This window comes from Paroedura picta, chromosome 2 (assembly GCF_049243985.1).
Source record: "Paroedura picta isolate Pp20150507F chromosome 2, Ppicta_v3.0, whole genome shotgun sequence".
Lineage (NCBI taxonomy): Eukaryota > Metazoa > Chordata > Lepidosauria > Squamata > Gekkonidae > Paroedura > Paroedura picta.
In genome coordinates, this window is record NC_135370.1 from 109,556,377 (window position 1) to 109,582,711 (window position 26,335).

At 42.3% G+C, this 26,335-nt stretch overlaps 1 protein-coding gene across 2 annotated transcripts in view; it reads right to left on the reverse strand.

Moving 5' to 3' along the window:
• The window catches only part of SLC6A5 (solute carrier family 6 member 5), a 95,565-nt gene that overhangs the window by 36,175 nt on the left and 33,055 nt on the right, over window positions 1-26,335 (reverse strand). For both annotated transcript variants that reach the window (XM_077322029.1, XM_077322030.1), the window contains 7 exons: window positions 24,633-24,765; window positions 22,891-23,025; window positions 17,877-17,980; window positions 9,878-10,002; window positions 3,333-3,445; window positions 1,958-2,089; window positions 464-563 (listed from right to left, as the gene is read on the reverse strand). In XM_077322029.1, coding sequence (XP_077178144.1) covers window positions 464-563; window positions 1,958-2,089; window positions 3,333-3,445; window positions 9,878-10,002; window positions 17,877-17,980; window positions 22,891-23,025; window positions 24,633-24,765 — 842 coding nt within the window. The remainder of the gene's footprint in view (window positions 1-463; window positions 564-1,957; window positions 2,090-3,332; window positions 3,446-9,877; window positions 10,003-17,876; window positions 17,981-22,890; window positions 23,026-24,632; window positions 24,766-26,335) is intronic.

A 26,335-nucleotide genomic window follows, 5' to 3' on the forward strand; every position in this document is an offset into this window, starting at 1 on the left:
TATATACACCCTTACCTTTCAGCTTCCTAATGAATATTATTCAAGTAGCTCCAAAGACTGGTTAGGGCTATGGACATATTCTTTATTTATTTTTCTGACTGGTGCTTACAAATGAGCTTTGATTCTCATCTAAGCCATGGTTGAAATCTAAACATGAACCAATATTTATGCTGCTCAATCTGCCAGATCATTGCTTTTATACAAGCTACCACTATTGACTCAGCAATGTCAGTAATGATAACAAATCACAAGTGTAACCACACTTCAATTGGAGCAATCTAAAGAGACTCACTCCTTTTTTAAATGAAATATTTGAAAAATTCTATGGCTCTCACTAGTCTACCTTTTACATCTGTAAAGGGTGCTGACAATGTCTTCATTTTTTTTAAAATCAGAATATGATGTATCAGTCATCTATTCGCACATAGGCTGTCTGATGTACACAGAATTTTTTTTTTCTTACCATAAATGTAGGAAATTCCAACAAGTTCAAAGATGGCTATTATAACAAGAGAGTAAGATGCTGCATAAGTGTCCACAAGCTGCAACATGTACATCCCACCCTAAAATTAAAACAGAAATGTCAAAAGCTGACAGGAAATAGCCTAAATACTGAGAGTCTGCAGCAGAACCAGATTTAAATAATTTCATCCTCCTCCCCCTTGGTCAGCCCCCTCTCCTACTTCCAAACAAGCCATTTCAATGGAATGGAACTGTGGAACATTCCAGCTTCACATCAGATTTAGAGCTCATCCTTATCCATTGTTCCTCTTAATATTTGTGAAACAGCCTGGAGGGTGGAACCTGACCTGTGTGTCCGAGTTGGAATAGGGCCAGTCAGGGTGCAGCAAAGCTGGCTGCACCCTGATTGGCTCTGCCCCTACAGCTCCCACCCTCTGTTCCTGGAAGCTAGCTACTTTGCTCTCAGACGCCTGAGCACCGGGAGCCAGCAGCAGGTAAGGGGAGAGGGCCCTGGGTGGTGGTGGAGGGGCAAGCTTTCCAGGCTCCTAATGAGCTCCTCCCAGCCTGCTGACAAGCTCCTCCCAGCCTGGTAACTGTGAGCTCTGTCCCAGATCTACTAACAAGCTGGCCAGCCCCTGCCCCATTTGATCCGGCTATAAGCTCCTCAAGCCACCTTAAGCAGCATGGCCGGGGGGACCAGGAGAGGGGGCTTTCAAAGTCCCTTCTTATATAATCACACATTTTGCCACATACTACCAATTAATATAGGAGCCTCTTGTGGCGCAGAGTGGTAAGGCAGCCGTCTGACAGCTTTGCCCATAAGGCTGGGAGTTCAATCCCAGCAGCCGGCTCAAGGTTGACTCAGCCTTCCATCCTTCCGAGGTCGGTAAAATGAGTACCCAGCTTGCTGGGGGGTAAACGGTAATGACTGGGGAAGGCACTGGCAAACCACCCCGTATTGAGTCTGCCAAGAAAACGCTAGAGGGCGTCACCCCAAGGGTCAGACATGACTCGGTGCTTGCACAGGGGATACCTTTACCTTTACCTTACCAATTAATATAATATGTTCCTTACACTTTGGCAAAATGATGCACATTTCCCAGCTAACTCGGTTCACTGTATAAGTTCTGATTATTAACGTTATGTACACTTATGTTGGTGGTACATCTTTATTCTGTGTTTTGGGGAGATATACTGCATAAGGGGATTATTGCTTTTACCATGCAAGAGAAATATAAAAACTGATGTGCATTACAGTCTAATTAGTAATATTCTATAGGAGGTGATTTGGAATGGAAATGTTAATGTGATGCAAGAAAGCACTGAACTGACAAATTATCATACATTTGTCAGATCCTGCAGTAACCAAGATTACTTAAACTTTATTTTGACCTACACATTTTTTTTTTAAATTTCATAAGACTAGGTCTTATATCATACTATGGTCACACATTCATATTTTTTCAGAATTTTGCTCAAATGACAATGCTTTTACCTGAGTGATCATAGGAAAGCCCATGATGAAAAAGCAAATGCAGCATCCAAGAGTGAAGAGAGGTTTGTGAGTACGTAAGTACTTTGGAAACTCATCTGCAACTGATGTCACTATTGTTTCAATAGTGGCAAACTGGGGAACATCGAAAAGACAAAACATAGAGTATTAAGAGTCATATGCAAACTTTCATGTTTTGATGGGAAAGGAAGGTATATTCAGTAATGTTGCTACAACTATTTTCGTTCTGTAGACCAGTGGTCCACAAGCTTTCAGCCGCTGCGGACCACTACTCTGGAGTGGGGGGAGAGGGCGGCCCGGGGGCCCGCGCACGTGCGGCAGCCCCAGCGCAAACGCTCGGCAAGCTTCTCTTCCCTCCCCTCCCAAAACAAGAAGCTTCCCGGGCCGCGAGCTAATCGGCCGCTTTGGCCCAGCGCCAAGGAGCCGCGGTCCGGCGTTGCCGGGCCGCGGCCCGCGGGTTGGGGACCACTGCTGTAGACTATGAAGGTGATCTAATTCATTCTTCCAACTTAAGACTAGGTCCTACACATATCAAACCATGCCTGCCTTGCATTTTTATATAAGGTAAGTTATTGTGTCCAAAAAACAGAAAGGAATAAAGTATGTGCCATTTCAGGGCAGCACAGGATAAGTAAGTAAACTTTCAGACAAGGTATCCAGTGAGCTTAGGTCAACATGATATTTTTAAAAGAAAAGGAAAGTCACTGGCTGTAGTGCTATAGCAATCAGCATGAGAAGTTTTAGGCATGCAATTATGGATCTTTTTTTTCGTTCTGCAGTATGCTAGACTTTTCACATAGATTCTTAATACAGCTTTCAAACATACTAATCTATACACAGGTTTAAAAGGTCCTGCAACCAATGTCCAAAAGTGTATCAGGTGAAGGTCACTTGGGTGTATTCCCATTGTTTCCTATGTACAATAGCTTCAAAGGGCTTCAAAAACATTATGACACAGTAATCTACCAAATTCACCCTAACTAGTTTTCTTCTGCTAACGCTTCAATATGAAAAATAACTTCAATACAGGATCCTTCTGCTATACATTGGGTGCCAAGCCCAACCTCAAAACAGATATTGTTTGTTTGAAAGGCTTCTGTGTATGCAGTTTGCTAGAGAGTGTTGGGAAATACCTGGAGATTTGGGGGTAATACCTGAGAAGGTTAGGTTTGGGGAAGGGAAGGACTTCAGTGGGGCATTTTCTCCAGGTGATCTGTGAAGGCCATTTTCCCTATCACCTGGATATCAGTTGCAATCCCAGGAGATCTCCAGTTACCACCTGGACGCTGGCAATCCGAGACTGAAATTTTAACCCGAGGTATGATAAGGAAAACAAAGATAGAAAAGTCAAGTTTACCATGGTGTCCAAGCCAAGAGTAAGAAGCATCAAGAAGAAGATTATAGCCCAGAAAGGTGAAAGAGGAAGCCGGGTTAAGGCTTCAGGATAAACCACAAAGGCAATCCCAGGACCTAGAAGTGGCAAAATTAGAGACAGTTGTTATTTTAATCAATAATACAAATTATTGTATAGGAACCAAAAATAAGGACCAAATTTGCAAGTGGGAAATGCAGTATTATGTAGATTGTTGAATTCATGTAAGAACCAGATTTTGCATTCTTTAGTCAGATATAAAAGTTTTTTCTCTCCTAATTTAAAGGAGACTTGCCCAAATAATGTCTTATTTAGTGTGATATAGAAAAGTATCTTCAGCCGTATTAAGCCCGTGGACATTTTTGATTTTTGAATAAGGGAAATGGATATCTCCACAAATTTATTTTATTTCTTAATTTATATATGGCCCCTCTCAAGCCAGTGGTCTTGGGGCAGTGTACAGTCTTAAAATATACATAGGCATAGTTCCGTAACAATAAAACAATTATTCAATAAATAAATATTGAAATCATTTAAAACTTCATTCAAATCACAACCAAATTTAACCAACTTTAATATAGCCTTGTTTGGAAGTGGTGGAGGAGACAGAGAAAGGCCATATAAGGGAGGCCTTGCCAGATCACATTGGTGTGTTTACCAGTGGCCTCAACTATAAGCTTGGCTGAAGAACTTTACCTTGCAGGCCCTGCAGAACTTGGTGAGTTCTGTCAGGGCCTTGATTTTATATGGGAGCTCGTTCTACCAACTGCAGGCCAGGGCCAAGAATGCCCTGGCCCAGATCAAGGTCAAGCATACTTCCTTGGGGCCAGAGACTCTCCGCCAGGTGGCTTTTGCTGATTCCATCTCTCTTCAGTGGGTGTGCTCAGTGGATGTGCTCAGACAGGTGGTTCCTCAAATGGCTGGATGAGGGCAGTGAAGCAATAATATAACACTAGGCTCTGCAAAATGTTGGGAAGTTCCAAGCCAAGCATCCTTCTGTGACCAAGACAAATGCTTCTGAATGGAACTCCCTGGTGACATAAAAATAAGGCCTCTGGATTCCTCTGAAGTAATTTCTGTTCCAAGGAATCGAAATAAACCCAGGTTAGGGGTGTGCGCTTCGGCCGCTGAAGCAGCTGTTCATGCCCAAAGCAGCCAGCACTGCAGCATGGGGGGGAGGGGCGGTGCCAGCGTGCCAGTTGGCAAATGCAGGTGCAGAGCTCTGCACCTGCATGGGGGCGCTGGGTCACATGCCACCACCAGTGCAGCCCCTTCCCCTGTGCTGCGGCACTGGCCGTTTCAGCCATGAATAGCCGCTTTGGCAGCCAAAGCATACAACCCTAACCAGGATTGACTCTCTGATTCGGATAAATGCTGTATGTTTTCTAGGGTTTTCCACATGTTCAGCTTACCCCTGGTTTTCTTGGGAATTAATCTGTAAGCATCTCAATGAATATCTGCTTGCTTATACTCCCTGAAGAATGACCTGCTTTATCCATGAAAGCAGATTGGTGATCCCTGGTCCAAAGTAATGGGTTTATCTACAAGTACAACGATATAGGCTAGATATCAGGAAAAAAAAATTCACAGTCAGAGTAGTTCAGCAGTGGAATAGGCTGCCTAAGGAGGTGGTGAGCTCCCCCTCACTGGCAGTCTTCAGGCAAAGGTTGGATACACAATTTTCTTGGATGCTTTAGGATGTTTTGGGCTGATCCTGCATTGAGCAGGGGGTTGGACTAGATGGCCTGTATGGCCCCTTCCAACTCTATGATTTTATAAATGAGATTTGCCAGGTCTCAACCAGAGCCTGGGGCTTCTCCTCGGTGACCCCAACCTGGTGGAATGAGCTCCACAAATAAATTAAGGCCCTATCAGAACTCAAAAAGTTATGTGGGCCTGCTAAACACAGCTCTTCCACCAGACTTCCAGTTGAGATGGTGCCAGGGGCCTCTCTCACACCCAGCCCTCTGTCAAGCAACTCTGATGGTCCATACACCCCCACTTAAAGCTGTTGCCCAGCTGCTGTCTCCCCCTCTGCCTTGATCTATTACCCTGTGCATAAAGTCTTAAATTTTTACTGCTTTTCATCTGTTCTTGTTTATTACACCTTCTGTTCATATTGCTGTTCATGTTTTAAATGTACTAGTTCTGCTGTTCCATGCCCGCTGCCCCAGGACGTCGCAGTGAGGGGCCAGTATATGAATGAATGAATGAATTAATTAATTAATTAATTAATTGGAATTGACTTGAGCACAGTTCATCTGCGTATTTCCTCCCCCTGTGCATTTTCACAGTTGTTGAGTCCATTTATTTCCTTCCACGCTTCCCTTCAATTATGAGCATTTTTAGAGGAAAGCGCCATTTCACTGTGGCGCCAATCACCTCTTCCCTTCTTCCCAAAAGGCCCTCAAATAATGGCATATTCCTATGGCATTGTAACCATAGGCTTAGCAGGTTCTCTGGGCCTTTTCGCACAGGGATCTTTGTTGCAAATTGTTTGCGGAATGAAAAATCGCCATTTAAAATAGTGGAATTCGTCGTTATGCATACCTGCCTTTGTAGTGGAATCAGTTGCGTTTTTTAGCGTTTCCCACAGGCTTCCGGTCTCGGCAGAAATCGCTAGAAAGGAAGCGCTATTGCCAAGCTCGTCCCGCCCCTGGCCGTCAAGCAGCCAATGGGCAGCCGTTAGCATGCTCCCAAACAGCCCCTTTCCCTTTAAGAAAGGTTTTTTAAAAAAAAAAACGACCCATAGCAACGAATCTAGGTAGATTCGTTGCTACGGAGAGACCCATCCAGCTGCCTAATGTGAGCTGTCGTTTGATTGTATGATCGTTTGCACGCTGCCTCGAGTGATAAAAAAAAAATCCCCCCCCCTCTCACGGGCCCGATTTTCGGCTGAATTTATTTGTAAAAAATAAAGGGACTTTATTTCAGCAAACGGGCTTTTCAGTGGTTTGTGCTTAGTGACTAAAGGTGAAGGACTGAAGCCAGGGAAGCCTCTAAACAGAAAGAGGCTCGCTGGTGCGTTTATCCCCGCTCGCTCGGAGAAAAAAAAATGGCGATCGCTTCGCCGGAAGTTTGGAGGAGAGAGCCAGGGGGAGGGACTTTGAAGAACCAGCAACAATGGTAACGCACAGGTCTTTAGCGCTACTGTTGCAGATTGGTTGCAGGAGTGTATCGCTATCCGGAGGGTGAATCCACTTTTCTGGATTCCCCTGAAAGCGCCACAACGAAGCGCTTTTTGCTGATTGGTTTCAGGATTGTTGCAGATTGTCTACGACGTCGTGGGTTATGGCAAATTAGTAGCGTTTCCAAATAGCAACCATTGTGCTACTTTGAAGCCGTGCGAAATGGCCCTCTGAATTCCCAGCTTTCATTTTAAAAACGTCCCTGAACAGATATAAGGGAAAAGATATTTCTCCCTGAGGGAAGATAATAGAGACTTGCATTGTTTTTAACAAAGCTGGGAATTCAGAGAAGCTGCTGAGCCTATTGTTATAATACTCTGATGGTATTTATCAATATTTAAGGGTCTTTTTTTTAAGAAAAGAAAACTGCTCATTGTCAGAGAGAGAGGGAGAGGGAGGATACTTTGACTACCACAGTCCAGTCATAAAAAAGCCGGCTGGAGATAGGTAGGAGTGGGCAGGACAAAGAAAAGCAGCAAAAAAATAAATTAAATGCATGAGAAAAAAGCTGACTTAAAACAGCTTCCAGAAAAAGTCTGGGCTAAAAATACTCTCAAATGAATTGGGGGGGGGGGGGAAGAACTGAGCCAGGGAAGAGAGGCAAAGTGAAAACTAAAGGCACAAAAATACATGCAGAAATCAAAGGATAAATTAAAGCTGTATGTGGCCAGAACAAACCGAGCAGAAAAGCCCACTGTTTCAAAAGCAGGGGGAGACTTGCTCTCTGCATGGCTACATGGAACGATCCTCAAGCCTATGTCTGTGGCCAAACCAAGGATAAGCTCATTGCATTGCTTATCTTTCGGCTGGCAAAGGAAGTCAAATCCCCCTATTTGTTTCTGCACCATTCAAGACCATATGGATTTGATACCCAAGAATCATAAAGTAAGTGAGCACAAAGCAAAACATGGCGGTCAACACTATGGTGGTCCCTAGAAACCACTATGTGGATCATTGGTCTAGATATTTAATGCCACAATGTTTTCAATTGGCCTTGAAATGTAGGATATGCTTCTATGAGTTGCAGTTGTTCTCTTTACAGTTTCATTTATCATATACATGTTTTTGTCAGTCAATTTTTGCCCGGCTCTTCTCTATTATAATGCTGGTACGTTTCAAAGACAGAACAGTTCATTTCAGTGTGTAGTTCACAAAATATTTGTGAAACCTATAACAAACATGACAACTATGGCTGGGTTAAGACATTTTATTGCTCTGGTGAGGTGCTCTGTTAAAAACCTGCTGTTAACTGGCAGTTTTTCTGGACAGGAAAGCTTAGGGGACTTTGTATATTCATGAGCGTGCTTTCATCTCTTGATTAAAGATTTTGTCTTGACAGCTATGGATAATACAGCAGTTTGCACTAGTTTCTTCAGTCTAGTAATTAAATTAAGGAGTCAAAATAATGAGTTTCTGACATTCATCAAACCCTTTGGTATAATTTAATTAAAAGAAATAAAAATCTCCCCAGATAGTGACCCATTCTATCAATCTGCATTGAACAGGAAAAAATTATGTCCACCAAGAGGTGGTCTGACAGGGCAACTGCCCAATTTCAACAATTAACAAAGTCAAAACAGGCATTTTTTTCTATTATGGTAATAGCTCAAAATATTACCCTACAAACTTTGAATCCCTCAAATCTATATGCTTTCCTTTTTCTCTTCTTTTTTTTGAGAATTAATATTTCCCCCAAAACTCAATAAATAGAAGATTAATGCAATGTATCCTTGACAACCAGCTTGGTATAGTGATTAAAAGTGGAGACCTTTAATCTGGAGAGCCAGGCTTGATTCCCCACTCCTCCGCATGCAGCCAGCTGAGTGACCTTGAGCTAGTCACAGTTATATTAGAGCTGTTCTCATGGAGCAGTTCTGTGAGAGCACTCTGAACCCCACCTACCTCACAGGGTTTCTGTTATGGGGAGAGGAAGGAAAGTATTTTAAGCTGCTTTGAGACCCCTTTGGGTAGTGAAAAGCATGGTATAACACCCAACTCTTCTCCTTGTATACAATAATTTCTATCAGATATCCCAGGATTCTGTGCATCTATTTAATGTTTTATTTAATTAAATCTAAAGTGATTAGATTTTTTAACAAAAGTTTTAATTACCACTCTGTTTATTGGCTGTCAAATACAGGGTTTCACTTTGAACTAGGGTTGGGCGCTTCAGTGCCCAAAGCGGCCAATCTCTCCTGGCGCAGCCAACGCCGCGCCGTGGGGGGGGAGGGGAGGCACCGACATCAGCGTGCCAATGGGCACACACATGCAGGCACAGAGCTCTGCACCTGTGCTTGTGCGCCCACCGGCATGCTGACTCCCATGCCTGCCCCCCCCGCGGTGTGGCGCTGGCTGCGCCGGGAGAGACCGGCCACTTTGGGCGCCAAAGCGCCCAACCCTACTTTGAACATGGACCAAAAACTTCAACAGACCTCATCTTCCTGAGAGGTTGAGGCAGGCTATCTCAACAGAGGGTCTTGATGACCCAGGAAAGGTTTCCCCAATTGGGTGGGAGTTAATTATTTTTAATATATATTTTTAAATTTAAAAAAATTATTGGATGATATGACCACATATGGTTATGTCAACCTGCTCCTCCTTCCAAAATGTCCAAAGGGTGTAGAAATGAAGGGTGTAGAAATGGGGGAGCAGTCATACAAATCGTTGCTGGCCAAAGCTCATCACATGTGTTAATGACTGGAGTCCAGAGAGGTAAATACTCTCATTTTAGCTTAACTGTGTTGAGGGGGGTGGCAGGGACCACTGAGTGGTGAATGTCTGCCTCAGCCCTGTTTTCAGTCCAGCGGAGTAAGCTACTGGGCTGCTTCTGATGTTGGAGGGGTGAGGGGCAATGGAGCTTGATGTCACATGCTGTGGGAGTTTCTGTGTGATGTCACTTCTGGGGTTGTGACTTCCTGGAGTGTGGCAGGGAGGTGTTGCCTGCTGACATCACTTCTGGGGTTTCTCAAAGCCTGAAGAATATTTGAGGAGTTTTTCAATGGTAAAAAGGTTGAGAAAAGCTGAGTTGAGGACTGTGCCCTGCAGATACTGAATGTTGTAAAAAAAAAAAAACCTGCTATGCATCAGACCGTAGATCCCAGTAAAAACTGCCTAGGATCCAGGTGTGCAGGCATGCTTGAAGCTTGTTGTGGTACTTCTACAGTTACGGAACATTGAGATGCAAGCCATTTGGGTAACAACTCATGCTCTCATGCCCAGCTGCACTAGTAGGCTACAATCCTAAACACATGCACTTGGAAATAAGGGAACCAGCAGTACCTGTTGTTGAGTAAACAGGATCATTTTGTTAATAAGCTACATTTGCAAGAAAAATAATCATACCTTGGTCTGCAACATCTTCAATATCTACTTTGAGCTCATTTGCCATGAAGCCAATAACCGAAAAGATAACAAAGCCTGCAAATATGCTTGTGGCACTGTTGGTACAAGTTACTATCAAGGTATCCCTGAAAGGGGGAGAAAAGAGACAAATATTTGTCATATTATTTCAATATGCAAGGTAGATATAACAGTATAGACGAGAATAGTCATCATTTAAGTACCTAAACATTTATACATACTATACAGAAGGGCCTCCCTTGAAAGTTCAGCTATCTCCTCCTACAGTCTCCCTCACACGGAGAATTAACAGCAAGTCTCAGTACAGGAGATTTAATATTAGCTTTGAGTAGTTGTAATTGTATTTTAAATTTATTTATGTATTTTACTCTATGATGCTATATGCTGCCCCAAAGGGGCACCCTATAAATTTAAATAATAAATAAATGAACCCCAAAGAGGGCTCTTGATACAAACACTAACTCACTGGAAGCTGTGATACCACCAGACTCCATATAGCCCATTACCTTAGTGAACCTACTTAAGTAATTGAGTTTCTCATGCTCGTATATGAACCCTTAGAATCAAATATGTCATTCCAACTTTTGAAAAGGAAAACCAAGAATGATTTTCAGCATTTGGACACAAATGGCTACTTGTGAAATTTCTATACTGGTGGATCGGTGTGATAACAAAATCACTGAATATTACTGGATAATCTTGCGCTGGATGATCTTGGGCTGGACCGCTAGAACTTTTGCAAACAAATTAATGTCTAGGAGGTTTTCTTTGTGCTATTGTGGTCTGGGGTTGTTCTGACCAAGCAATATTATCAGTGCTCTCTCAGCCTCACCTACCTCACAGGATGTTTGTTGTGGGGAGAGGAAAGGGAGAGTGATTGTAAGCCACTTTGAGACTCCTCCTTGTAGAGAAAGGTGGCATATAAAACCCAACTCTTCTTCTTGTAGGGTGGCTATAGGCCCCATTATGAAATCTATCTGAATTTAAAAAATGTTTTTTCATAAATAAAACCAAAGATCTAAATCAAGATCCAAGCATGGATTCAGGACGACCTCAGTATTAAGGTCATCTTAATATCATATATCAGAATATACTCCAATTATATCTGTGGGCAGTTTGCCTGGCTGATGGCTCAGAAGCCATTGATGAGTATAACATGAGAAGCTGACAATCTCCAAGTCAGGTCTTTTTCGCTGTGAGATTTGGCACTGTAGCTCATTATTGAGAGAAGGTGCTTATCTTTTGCCACATGTGGTCATCCTTGCTCATTGAAGAAAGACAGATATGAGGATGCTGTAGTTTCTACCATTCTGTGATGGTCCATATATGACACTATTGACTAAGGCAATTCGTCAAGGTCTCTAGAAAGAAATTTCTGAAATAATTTCAGTCCCTGGAATTAGAAAATTCAAGGTGTATAAATTGGTAGGTTTGCATTCAAAACCTAGCCACAAAGAAGTCTAAGGTAAATTGTTTTCAGCTAACCTTCCTCATAGGCTTGTCAGGAGGATATAAGATAATCTCATGTTTTGCAGTGGTGAGATCTAAATGTTGTGCTTAAATCAGCCCAAATGCAAATGTAGAATGAACCTTTCCATGCCATAATCAAAAATAATATTAGTATAATACATTCTGTGGACAAGTACTGGAAAGTGAGAGTAAAGTCCAATTTGGATTTTGCTGGCAGTAAAGCTCTGTGGAGTGGTTTAATGACCACAACACTACTGAACATGACCAATAATTTTTTTTAATTACTACTAATCTAATGAGATTTAGCAAATCCCAAGTACAGCATTAACCATCTAAGATGCTTAGATGACCAAGTTTCTTTGCAGTTCTTAAGAAAATTGCAGAGACATTTATTATTCCAGGAAACTTTGAGGACTCAGTCAAAACTGGTTTTTTTTTAAATAAATGGCATACTGTTTGTGTCATTAAGATTCTGTTAGGCAGAAATGTTTTTAAAGTATTCCACTGTGCTACATTGGAAGGTTCCCTTCAGTTTCTTTGTAAGATAAAATATGTGGGGAACTAGCTTACAGTCCTTGATAAATTGTGTCATCCGCCAGGGAATTTCTCCAAAAGGATGATATTCAAATACAAATACTGTCTTCCACCCCATGTAATACCTGCTCCCCTCAGTTCCATGACATTCCATCTAAATATAAATCTTTATCAGCATATTTATAACCGATGGATTCTGACTTAGCTAGCAGGGCCTTCCTTCTTGCAAGAGTTAAAAATACCTGTCCCTGAAAGACTCTGGGCCATTCCGCACAAGTTCAAAGTAGCAGGAGTGTGGCAAATTGTAATCGCTACTAATTTGCAGTTATGCACGACGTTGCACACAATCTGCCACACTCCTGCAAACGATCAGGTAAAAGCGCTTCATTGTAGCGCTTAAAGGGAAATCCCAAAAAGTGGATTCACCCTCCGAAAATCGCTATACTCCTGCAACCAATCTGTAACACTAGCGAAAAAGTTCTGTGCGTTACCATTGTTGTGGTTTCAGCAAAGTCCCTCCCCCTGGCTCTCTCCTCTGATCTTCCGGCAAAGCGATCGCCATTTTTTTTTCTAGGAGCGAGCAGAGAGCAACGAACTGGCAAGCCTTCATTCACCCAGCGAGGCTTCTCCAGCTGCAGTCCCAACACAGAGCTGCTTTAAAGCCTCAAGTCACCAAGCACAACACAGCCCCGTTTGCTAGTTCCCTTTAATTTCAGCTGAAAATCGCGCCCGTGCACGGGGGGGGGATTTTTTTCCACTCGGGGAAGTATGGCAACGATGAATCGCCAGCTCAGACACCACCTGCCAGCTAGATGGGTCTCTCCCTGCGTTGATTCGTTGCAATGTGTGTGTGTTTTTTTAAACCTGTTCTTAAAGGCAAAGGGGCTTTTTCGGAGCATGGTAACAACCGGCCATTGGCTGCTCGTTTGATTGACGGCCAGGGGTGGGACAAAGCACGGAAAAAATTGCTTCCTTTCTAGCGATTTTTGCCGAGACTGGAACCTGTGGGAAACAATTGAAACGCAACGGGATTCCACTACGAAGGCAGGTATGCATAACGACAAATTCCACTATTTAAAATAGCATTTTTTCTTTCAGTAATCAATTTGCCACATTGATCCTGGTGCGGAATGGGCCTCTGTCTACATGATTGTCAAGTCCCAGACACACTATTACATATTGTTTTGGGGTGTCCAGCCTTTTCCCCCTAACGACCTCTAATTTGGGGTGTCCAGCCTTTTCCCCCTAACGAGCTCTATTTTATGGATTTAATCTCCAAATACAGTTCTAAGTCCCTTATCATTAAATGAATGCTTTCAGAAAAGGATCCTATTAAGCTTGCCAGGGTAGCCAACACTCTTGGGAATGTGCTCCAAATAAATAATCCCTGCTTGTTAATGCAGAAACGTAGCCTTGTTTAATCTATTCTTAATATTTGTTTTCTTTGGATTGCAAATTTCTATGCAAACCAATAATGGTTTCTGAGTCTGAGACTGATTTCCTAATGATTTCCTCAAAAAGGCATCAAAGTATTGAGGAAGCATTATCCAAAATTACCCATAGACTAGGGATAAAAGATATATGATATGAGAGAAATGCTTGGGCGGGGAGTTATTTGTGAAATACAAGTCTTTTTTACAGTGTGATCATAACCATTATCTTTAATATCCTCAGCAAAAGAGGGCAGAACTATCTGGGTCATGGGTTTTAAAAAGCACGAGCTTAAAATGTTGCAGTGCCTGGAAAACAGAACCTCCCTTCCACCACCTTTTCTCCCAGTCCAAAGAAGAATGAAGCTGCTCATTCTCTTTCCATGAAGCATTGCCCCCCCCCTCTCTGTACCAGTGAGGCTATGGGTAATATGCCCTCAGCAACTCAATGCAGGGAAATGGACAGTGGACAGGAAATTCCAGGTCCATTCTGTACATCTGCCAATGTTGCTGGATGTCCATGGCAGCCTGAATCGTTACAGTTTGTAGTGGAATTTTGACATTTCGCACAGTGCAAATTGTAGCACAATATTCATGCACCCGTAGAGCTTTTTTGGTAATGTACATATTTCCAGTCTTGCAGGAATTGCAAACAAGGCGCTCTAAATTTGCGATGCTTCTGCCTGCCTCAGCCCATCAATCAAACTGAAGAGCCGATCAAACAGATCGCCCTCGTGGCTCCAAAATTCCCCTTTCCCTTTAAATTTTTTTTTAAAATCTGAAAACACACTTGGCAATGAATATGTGTTAATTCATTGCTTCTTTGCTTCGCACGGAACTGCATATCGTTGTAATTCCCCCCCCCCCATGGCTTTTTACACACGGCTAAACCAGGGGGGAGGTATTAATTGGAGATGGAAAAAAGCCCACTGAGGGAGCTTTCACAGTTCCTCCATGCATGCTAATTAATACAGCCTGCTTTCGGACATGCATGTGATTGTTGACACGCATCCCCAAGAAAAAAAAACATACAATGCATGTTAGTGCAGGCAGGGCAACATTCGGGCACACGGTGAACAAGGGACTCGGTGACGTTATGATGCTCACTTTGTAAGTTTAAAGTTTAAAACCTTCTGTTGAATGAAAAGCATACTCGCTTGTTCGTTGCTTTATACGGTTTGTATGGGGGGAAAGCTTGGGGACAGGAGCTTGTGGGCAGGAGCGGAGGAGGGACCTTCTTCCTAAAGCTATTTTGAGAATGCATATGTCTTTTACTGATATGTTGCAGGTTGTTCTCAGGGGTCAAGCACTTTTTTTAGGGGGAATCCGCTTTTTATGATTCCCCCCGAAGCACTATAAAAAACCACATGTTGTGGGGGTGTTGCTGGAGTGCTGCAGTTTGTGTACGACATTGTGCATAATGTCAAAAATGTAGCTTTTACAAATTGTTACAATTCAGCTACATTTAAGTTGTGCGGAATTAACCCCAGTTTTCTCCAGTTTTGTGCACTTTTTTAAAAGCAGCCCCTGCCTTACTTTGTATGTTGAGGGGGGAAAGATGTAAATAAACAAAGGTGGCTGCTTCCATCTAGTCTAGTTTGGCACTGAGTATGGCTCACACTGACTGATTCTCTTTATGGGACACACTCTGTCAGTTTCAGTAACAGACTACTTAGGTACGGAGACCACTTTGACAATGTCCCTTTTGTTTCTTGATATCTTCAAAATCTAGTTCAAATAACCACTAAATAAATAGAATTGTCTTTCAGATATTAAGTATGTAGAACAAAAATATTTTTAAAAGATACTCATGTGTGTTATCCACATGCTTTTCAAAAGGGTTATAGTGAAACATGCTTGGGAAGAGGTCTGAATAATTTAAAGTTCACAGTGCACGGGACAGAAAGGCCGGGCTGGTGGCGGCATGGCAGTGGGGCTAATCCCTGCTTACGCATGATGTTGCCACCATCCTGGCCCCCTCCTGGCCCCCTCCCGGCCCCAACCCACTGTAGGGCCTCTGAAGGCCCCCTTTTCTGCTGTGGGGGACACATTTCGTCATGGAGCTGGTTGGTCACCAAAATGTGTCCCCCACGGGGATGCAGAAAGCAGTGTGCCAGCTTGTATCACTTTCCCCTGTGTGTCCTTTGTAAATGACAGAGCATGCTGCTCCGCCACAACACTCTGGCAGTGGCCTGGCACAGCCACCGCCATGCATAATCAGTCAGTGAGCACTTTCATTACTTGATTCAATATCTTTATGGTGGAAATCTACTTGCTATATTTCATTTGGAGGGATACTATTTATCATTTTTGTATCCCTACCTTCCTCCAAGAAGCTTATCATATTTTAGCTCCACAATCCCAGGAGGTAAAGGAGAAGTAATGATATTACCCCTTCCATGTGCTTCATGTTTAAGCAGAGATTTTCTCCCTGGTGTCTTCCTGATTCTCCCTTGGAGAATGGTGGGAAATCACCCATCAAGATGTCCTTCAGGAATCCAGAGGAAGAAGGCATTGTTTGTTGTTGATGCTGAGTTAACTAATCAGCTGAGTTAACTGTTCACAGCTGAAACATCAGAATTAGTTCTCCTCTGTAACTGCCCTTGTGAACATTACATCTTTAGCTATTTGCTGGAGTTCAGCTTTTGGGGTATATCTATAGATTATGCTGCTCCTTTTAACAGCAGAACAAATAAAATTGGGGCTACCCTGTATTTTTGGTTGTCTCTAAGAAGGTAAGGTGGGGGGAGACCAAGCATTTCACTCGATACAACAGTCTTTCTCAGCATTGTGATAAGTTATCTGCCAGCTTTAATCAAATGTTCTATCTGTAAGACCTTAGAGAGCTTTTTCTAATCTAAACTTGATGGTAATGAAGGTGCAGGAATAATCACCTTGCTGCTCAGAGCAATAGTGACAGTGTAAACAGAGCTGTCTGCGCAGCTGGATTCTGACCTATTTCTAAATCTCAACACTTTCTTTAGGCAAGATTATGCTTGTGTTGTATTTCATGTCGTTGTCCTCAGTTCCTTGATTGCTTTTCACCGTGGTGTATTTTTAATTGGGGCAGTATGGAAGAGAAGACTCTTGAGGAAGAGAGCCTCTTGTGGCGCAGAGTGGTAAGACAGCAGTCATGCAGTCTGAAAGCTCTGCCCATGAGGCTGGGAGTTCAATCCCAGCAGCTGGCTCAAGGTTGACTCAGCCTTCCATCCTTCCGAGGTCGGTAAAATGAGTACCCAGCTTGCTGGGGGGTAAAGGGTAATGACTGGGGAAGGCACTGGCAAACCACCCCGTATTGAGTCTGCCATGAAAACACTAGAGGGCCAGACACTAGAAGGCCTGACCCCAAGGGTCAGACATGACTCGGTGCTTGCACAGGGGATACCTTTATCTTTACCGTTTATGGCAGAGGAATTAAGAGTCCAAAAGTGCAATGGAATTCACAGAGGATAGACAGTTTCCATACCTGAAGGAGATTGTATTTTAAAATTAGGCTGTTTGATGAAAATGCTGACAATTTTAATAGTTACAAGTCAGCCACAATTTGGCTAAGCCATGGAAATTTCAGATCCTGCTGAGACAAATATATTAGATGGCACCAACATTAGCTGTACCATTTTATGCTATAGGCATACCCAGGGCCAACATCAGCATACCTGAACTCAGGGCTTCTGGAAGGGCCTGCTGCCACTAGCTCCCATCATATACCTCTTCTGCTCCCTGCCTGTGTGCCTTCCATCTCCCACTTGCTTGCAAACACCCAACCTCCAGGCTGCCTGTCTACCTCTGCCAGGGACAAGGGTATATATCAGGGGTAGTCAAACTGCGGCCCTCCAGATGTCCATGGACTACAATTCCCAGGAGCCCCCTGCCAGCATTCGCTGGCAGGGGCTCCTGGGAATTGTAGTCCATGGACATCTGGAGGGCCACAGTTTGACTACCCCTGGTATATATAGTGAACATCACAGCAGTGGCACTCCCAGCTTGTTAGACTTCCCAGTGCGACTGCAGGGAATGATCCATAGGCAAGTTGGTGTGTGTGTGTGTGGGGGGGAGGGGGGGTAAGACAGGCAGGAGTAGGAGAAGAGGTCTCTATCCAGGGCCCATCGAAACCTATAACCAGCCCTGGCTACTATCCTACTTTAAAAGCCCACTGCCTATGGAATACTAGCATGCTGGGAAGAAAGTTCTAGTCAAGCCATTGTCCTGGCATGCTATTTTTTTAAATCTGGATAAAGCTTTTTTTTTTCCACACGAGGGACTAGTCAACCTTCCCTTCCTCACTGTCTGAAGTGGGTATACTTAGTGAGAGCTTTGAATTTACAGATCAGCTCTGTTTCCATTACTCTTCTACATCCAACAGGAAAAAATCTTTTCATAGCCTGATTGTATTTGGGAATTTGGTAGCCCTACATTATGAAACAAAAGTCTAAACATAATGAACAGGTAACTGATAAGTATCAAAATGGGTTCCAGATATTTCATGAATGAACTCTGCCAGTCAAGCATTACCAAGTCACTGGTTTTATTAAAATCAAAGCACTTACCTGTAGCAGTTATTATGGAATTTGTTATAGGAAGACAGAGTAATAAGACCACCCCATGCAGCAGATAAAGAGAAAAATATTTGAGTGGCAGCATCTTTCCACACCTACAAGAGTTCAGGAAAGAAAATCAGCATTAACTTTAATAAACCACTTTAGACAGTTGAAACCAATCAATAATGGTTTGACTATAATTTAATGAGACTGTCAAAAACTCCTCCTGTGCTGCTTAATGAATTTTACTGTGTGGTGTTAGTAAGACAGGATATTTTGGCCACTAATAAATAGTGCTGGCTGATCAAGTATTATTATCATGAAGATCTATCTAAGGAAGGAATGAGTAGGAAATATAAATATATTTCTGCATGCATCACAATGATCGGGGGGGGGGGAATAGTCAAGAGCAAAATTTTTATACTCCAAAAGAAACCACTGTGATCGCTAAGCACTGGTTTCAGTATTAATCCAAAGCATGTGACAATCTTGAAATGATAACAAAAATCCAATAAAGGTTACCTGTGTTAATGTGATTCATATTTCTGAAAATTGAGGTGTCTGGTCAATTTGAGAATGTCTTGTACTACTGCCAATGCTTAGATATGTTACTGTTAAGTGACACTTATCCTGGAATTAATTAGCTTTGCCCCAAGTAAAAGCATTTATCTGTCCTTGAGCAGGCACTAGAGATAGGCTGTGGTGACCCCTGGAAGATCTGCATTTTCTCCATTTTATCAAGCCACTCTTTAGGCTATGCAGAGACAATATCTATGAAAGTCTCACAATAACCAAAGTCAGCAGTCTTGAGATAGGAACCAAAGGGCAAAACTAATCCAGCTGCCATTGCTAATAGGCAAATGTTTTCTCCTGTTCTCCTCCCTGCAAAGGTTTCCCCATTAATGGAGAGTACTGACCCAGGGTTAATCTCCATTTTCTTGTGGCATATGTATGTTGGGTCCCACTAACAAACCAAAATGTGTGAGAGAGCCTATGTAGATTACTATAGTCACAAAGAGGAGGGCCATTTTCACTTATTCTCTCCTGACAGAAGGCCAAAATGACCCCTGAAATGTTGTTCCTGGGGAACAGGGGGCCCACCCCCAAAAGTAGCTGGGGAACAATTGGAGGTCTTGATGAGACAGGGAATAGGCAAAACTTGCCCACCACTCCTTACATCCAAACAAACCTAGGTAGAATCTAACCCAATATGTGCCGCAAAGTGCACAGACATTTCTTTGAATAATTTAAATAAATGGCAAAAGCCAGATTTATTTATATTATTCAAATAATTACATATAATCTAATTTGTATCATTTAAGGTGGAAACATTTGAAGGCAAAATAAATCAGAACCACTATCCCACTGAATTTGGAGTTATACAAATTAACATTTGTTTCACCTCATCTTAACACATCTACAACCACTCTATAAAGAGACCACCATCTTACAAATCTTATGGGCTGATTGCACTTAGAGTATGCATTATTACTCTGGTATAATGGAATCTGATAGAGAAATGTCCTTTTCTACCTAAGTTTTTGGGGATTTATTGGGAATTTTAATGGAATACCCCAGTTCTTGCCACTTCGTTCTCAAACTGTTTTCCTTTTCTACTTGAAATTGCTGCTTGAGACCTGTTCTTGTTCTTACATTTTCCATCAGTCTTTCTAAACTCCCTTTATATGTCCCTCACTATCATCTGACTTTCCCTACAATACTCCCACAACTTCCCCTCCCCCCCCCGTTTATTTAGTATAAATCTAAATGCTTGGAACATGATTTCTCTATTTTGTTTGTTTGTTTGTTTGTATTTTTATACTGCCCCTCCATACGGCTCTGGGTGGTTTACATAGAATGTTGTAAAAAATAGTTACATGAAACATTATAACAATCTGTCAGACTATCCTTGCCACCATTGTCAAATATCTAAATAACTCTCCATATTTTTTATCTTTTTCATTTACCAGAAAACGTAAAAGATAAGCTTCAGGATTTAGAGCTATGGAGTCCTTAAAGATTTTTGAGATTTCTTTGTGGATATCCTGCCAAAAGTGTCTTGCTCTTGGATAGTCTGGGCAAAAACATGGAAGTTAAAAGAGACGCCCACCATATTTGATTGGGAGTTGAAAACATTAGAAATCACTCAGATGGCAAAACTGACAACTTATGTCGAAGATAAACAAATAGTGGACTTTAAGACAAAATGGAATTTATGGATACAATATATTAGAAAAAAGTATAGTTGTGGATTTATGACTGTTGGTTATGATTTATGATTTATAAGGGGAAATGAGAATGGACTGAAATTTTGAATAGGAGAATTAATAGATTTTTTTGTATATTCTTCAAAAATACAGTTGGAAGTTATTATTTGTAAATGTAATATAATCTATTAACATGTAATTTTGGAGATGGCTAAATGTATTTTTTTGTAATGGATTATAAATAAAATTTGAAACTATTAAAAAAAATAAAAATCTGTCAGATAAGAATCATAATATAACATAGCATGTCAATCCAAACAGTATTCAACAGAACAACAATGACATATCCCTGGGGAGATCAAATTGTTCAGTCATGGAAGGGGCATCTGAGGGGGAGGGCAGCAGGTATTTTGAGTCGGTCGACTACAAGCAAATGCCTGGTGGAGAGGCTCCCTTTTGCAGGTCCTGTGAAATGGTGGAAGTTCGGGCAGGGCTCTGATCTCCTCAGGGAGGTTGTTCCATCAGATGGTCCAGAACCGAGAAGGTCTGGCCCTTGTTGAGGTCCAGCATGCTTCTTCGGGGCCAGGGATATGCAATCAGTTGGAGGTAGCAGAACGTAAGGCTCCTTTGGGGGTATAGGCAGGGAGGCAGTCTCTCAAATACACTGGGCCCAGACCGTATATGGCCTTAAGGGTGATTAGCAAAACTTTAAGCTTAATCTGGAATTCAACTGAGAGCCAGCCAAGTTGTTGGAGTACTGGCTGGATGTGGAATCTCCATGATGTTTTAGTGAGAATCCTGGTCACAGCAATCTGCACCAGTTGTAGTTTCCAGATCAAGGATAAGGGTAGGCCGGCATAGAGCGAGTTGCAGAAGTCCAGTCTACAGGTGACCGTTACATGGATCACTGTGGTTAGGGGTTCTGGGGTCAGGTAAGGCACTAGTGGCTTGGCTTGACAGAGGTGGTAAAATGCCAGCCATGTTATCATTGTGACTTGAGCTTCCACTGCAAGGGAAGCATCCAGCATCACGCCATTCATGGTGGAATGCATTGCTGAGAGCTGCACACCACCCAGGGTAGGCAGACATGCTTCCTTCCATGGTCCCTTCCTCCCCAACCACAGGACCTCTGTCTTTGCAGGGCTGAGCCACAGATGACTTTGCTTGATCCATTTTGTCATTGCTTCCAGACATCTGGCTAAGGGTTCTGGGGGGGGAGTCAGGGCAGTCATCCATAAGGAGGAAGTGCTGGGTGTCATCCACATATTGGTGGCAACCCAGCCCAAATCTTCACACCACCTTTAAGCCATGAAACAAATGGAATTGCCACATTCAGAATCAATCTAACTTTAAGTATCAGATTCCAGGAATGAACCATCTTGTCCTCCATGAAAATTTCCAAAAACATCTAACTGTATGCTGTGGGAACCAAAATGTTGGAACAGACAGATTCAGCAAGGAGTTCTAATTGGATTTGCACTACAACCTTAACCTTGCAAGTGAGACTGTGAATTCCACACACCGTAACACCAATATGCTTCATTCCCTTTCACATCTAGCACTGAGATGATGCACACTTGACCCCGAAATAAAGTACATTTATAACAATGTTATAGTCCACTACTACTCCAAGCAAGTTAGTGCTATCCACCAAAGCAAAGGAAGAACATGCCCTCAAGTTGCAACTGGCTCATGGCAACAGCATCCATAGTGCTTTGCAGGAAATAGACAAGCAGCCTGGTGGGCTCCCATCCAAGCACTGACTGCAGCTAACCCTGCTTAATTTCCAAGGTGTAACAAGCTCAGGCTAAATTGGGTTATTCAGGCTACTTATTGAAGAATGACAGGAAGCACAGATGATTTTTTTGTACCCTACTTTTTACTACCTGAAGAAGTCTCGAGATGGCTTACAATTGCCTCCCCTTCTTTTCTCCACAATAGACATTCTGTGTTGTAGGTGAGGCTGAGAGAGCTATGAGAAAACTGTGACTGACCCAAAGTCACCCAGCTAGCTGCACGTGGAAGAGCAGGGAATCAAACCCAGTTCTCCAGATGAGAGGTCACTGCTCTTAAATATTATACCTTATTTAACATCTAGAAGAAGAAGAGTTGGTTCTTATATGCCACTTTTCTCTACCCGAAGGAGGCTCAAAGCGGCTTACAGTTGTCTTCCCTTTCCTTTCCCCACAACGGACACCCTGTGAGGTAGCTGAGGCTGAGAGAGCCCTGATATCACTGCTTGGTCCGAACAGCTTTATCAGTGCCATGGCGAGCCCAAGGCCACCCAGCTGGCTGCATGTGGAGGAGTGCAGAATTGAACCCAGCATGCCAGAGTAGAAGTCCGCACTCCTAACCACTACACCAAACTGGCCACTACATCTACACATGGCCCCTCCCCTAGTTAGTCTGGAGTTTCAAGCCTGAGTGTTACCAATATATTGACTATCTGTTGACACCCCCAGATTCTTTGACCAGGTGTTTGGAGGCCATAATGGATTGGCTCAAGCAGAGTCGGCTGAATCCAGTTATATAAATACAATAAGTAAATACCCCCAGCTGGTTCCCCATGTACATGGCTTTTCTTAATGCTTTGCTATCACATTGTCACATAAGAAATTTTGACATGTTTTTCTGTTGCAGGCATGATATTAACTTTAGGGAACTCAAATGCAAAAGCTTTAGCTAGGTGAGATGTCATTGCTGACACAGCATCATTCACAGCAAAGTTCTACATGTTTTCTCAATGTACAGCAAATAAGAAGTCTCTATGAGTTATTCATCCTATTAAAGTGCTATAACTGGAATAATAAACCCACCATAGCATCAATTAGTTTCTCCCATTTAGGGGTGATGAAGTACCAGATTCCAGCCCCAGCTCCTGGCAGGGTTACTCCTCTGATTAGCAAGATGATGAGTACTACATAAGGGAATGTAGCTGTAAAGTACACCACCTAAAGAGGTCACAAAAAGACAAAGAATTTACTAATTCAGCTCAGTTCTATGAGAAACATATTGCCTTCTTCAATACAGAGCAACACAGGCAGTGATACTGGCCCATGGACATCTGAGCCACCTACAAAGGATAAAACATTTTTTTAAATATATGTACTCATAAAGGTAGTTCATGTAAAGAGTAACAGTTCTTATGTATAACAGAAAGAAGATATCACAAATGATAGAACACAAACATACACACATTCTACTACTGTATTTGATCATGGAAGTGATTAAAATAAATGTAAGTTAAATATTTGATACAAAATATTGCGCTCGAAGGCCCAGGTTAGAAAGGCACTTACCACAGTGGTCGCGATTGTTCCTTCGGTGGCTCCCACAAAGATAAGGGAACTCTATGGTCTTCCGTTCGTGTGGCTTACATTGTGGTTAACAACTATACAGGAGACACACCCTCCTAAGGAGGTGGATGTTGCCTGCATGGCTGCTAAAGGGATCTAAGGTTAAAGACAGACAAATGCTTTTAAAATAAGGGAACTGAAATGGAATGATAAAGGCCTTGCATCATGGGATGATCTCTCCTTTTGGCCTACTGTCATCTAGACTAAGCACGTTTTGCACAGATCTGAAACATATTGGAAAAAATGCACAATCTGTGGGGGAAAAGATGGCAGTGGAATGAGTGTAAATGTGGAAAATCATGCCTCTGCCCTTACACTACACTTACACTCTCTGGAAAAAAAATGACAAATCTGTTCTAGCCTAGGCAAGAGACGGGCATCCTAAAGAGGCACAGAGGTGACAATGGATATGTGGTTAATTTAAGAGCTGAATGCTTAACAGAGTATTTCCTCGCTGGAATTGTTTTTAAAGGGCAGCTTGTGGGAAGAGAATAATTCCTCTCCATTGTTATGATTGATACTAAAATAATATTTTATTATATTCCAACTCTCCAGAGTGGCAGCTCATCATTTTCTTGCACTGTTGTCAGTGGAAGTCTGTGTTTTCACTCAATTTGCTATTCATATGCTTGGATCCTCTAGAAAATTTCCACTTTTGCTGGAATCCTAATACAAGAAGAAATGTAAAAAACCCTTCATGCTAACCTTTAGTGCTAGGCTAAACATAGTATATCCTGAACATTACTTTTTTTGACAAGTATTCTGCAAGCAGTTTCTAGGCACTATAAAACACAGGGAGGAAAGTGCCAGGTGTTGCACAAAATATTACACAAGTGGAACATTTCCTTTCCCACTTGCACACTGCTGCATTCAAGCTATAGTTTCTTTAGGCCCCATTTCTGTTGATTAGTTAAATTGTTTGCAACATGGTTAAATGATCTTTATTGTAAGCACTGGGAATATAAACTGCATACCAAGAGTGGTATGTACACAAAACCCTTGGTAACTTACCGATCATTTACAGCAATGAAAACCTTTCATTTCACCAATTTTTCTACAGACACCAGGCAAGCTGACAGGTGCCATGAAGTGTCTGAGGCGATCTCACTTCTCAACAAGTCATTCAGCATTTAGGAGCTCAATACAAATATATCATTCCCAAGTCACCGTTATAGAAGCCCCAAAGAAAGATGTTCACTTACTTTTCCTGATGTCTTGATTCCTTTAGCCAAGGAGGCATAGACGATCACCCAAGCCAGAAAGAGAGTGAATACCAAAGGCCACCTGATTTCACCAGGATATTCAATCCCTGCAGAAATCTTCAATGCAAAGTACCTGAGAGTCAAAGTGCCAACATGAATAGCTATAGCCTACTGTCTTTCTCTGTATGTTTTTGCATAAACTTCAGGAGAATTTCAATTAACGGTCTATATCTTAATATCATGACTTTTTGAAATAGGATATACTTGACTATCATTAAAATCAATAGGACATTTGCCATTGTCTCCAGAGGATTGTGGGCTAAACCAAAACTGCAAATGACAGTTAGGATGGTCAAATGGACAGTTTGATTTCAGAAACACCTCTGCCACTGACAATCTGTGTGTCCTTGGACGAGTCATTATATAGATCTCAGCTACAGTTACCCTTCTGTAGAATAGGAATGATAGTGGCCTACATTACAGGGCTATTGTTTTAAGTACCAGCTTATACAACCAGACAAATAAACTGATAAAGTATCTTATGAACAGTCCTATTTGCTACTGGTAAGGTGACCAATCACCCGTAGAAAAATAATGTACTGCTACTTTAATAGAGGCTTGAAGAGATGTTATTTACCAGTCAATGATATTTGACTTCATGTAGTGAAAAGCTTCAGATGCCCATTTCTACTCATAAAGCCTCTGTTAGCAGAACAGGATTCTTTTCCAGACATGCTGGTCATTTAACCCCTGCCTGCAAATGAAAACCTCAAGATCACCATACTGATTGTTTTCCTCTAGCATGCTAGTTTTCTGTACACACAGGATGGTAGGGGAGAATCAGACTTTAGTAAAAGGCAAAAGACGTATGTGATCTGAAGAGAAACCAGAGTATGGGGGATCCGATTTGCTGCTCCCTACTGATGGCCTAAAGTGGGACACAGCTCTATTGATTATATAAACTGGACTTAGGTTCAAATAGGCATAGTAAACCTTGTGAGGCAATTAATAGTTAAACCATAGTATTATCACTCTTACCCCTTATTTTTGTACTTTTAGATAGCTTCTACACGGACATTTTGTTTTCACCTATATTGCTCTTAGCCTTCCTAGCCTGCTTTGCGATGTTCTTTTATGAAATAATGCAGTCTTTGAGTTTATGTATGTCTGCAAGATGTCTGGAAGGGCAGTTGGCCTAGTAAGGATCAGGCACAAATATATTTCTGCCAAGAAACCTCCACCCATCCTCACCGTGCAGTTCAGTGTCTCTTTCCCCATGGATAGATCTGGGGATTAACCAAGAACTACTGCTCACAACACACTTCCCCATCACAACACCAAGCAGACATGTGAAAGAGATCTAAGAAATGTTTATGTACTGGCTTTTCATTGCTTGGCTACACCTAAAGTCGAGGGTGAGAGTGTTCCTGCGGTATCCTTTCCCCTGCTTTGGTAATATCCAGTTATGGCTTTTTTTGTCCTCAGTGCCTGTTACCTATGGTACCAGACTCTGAAATGTAACCACTGAAAACCAGACAATCAACCTTTTGTCACCACTTGAAAAGGGGGCATCTGCCCCCTTTGTCCAAAGCCCACTTTTTGCCTATGTGACCTTTTCCCACATATCTGGCTAAGGTAAGGGTATAAAACTCTTCCTTTAAGCTCCCAGTGCGCTTGCACCCCTCTGGCGACACCCAACTTGG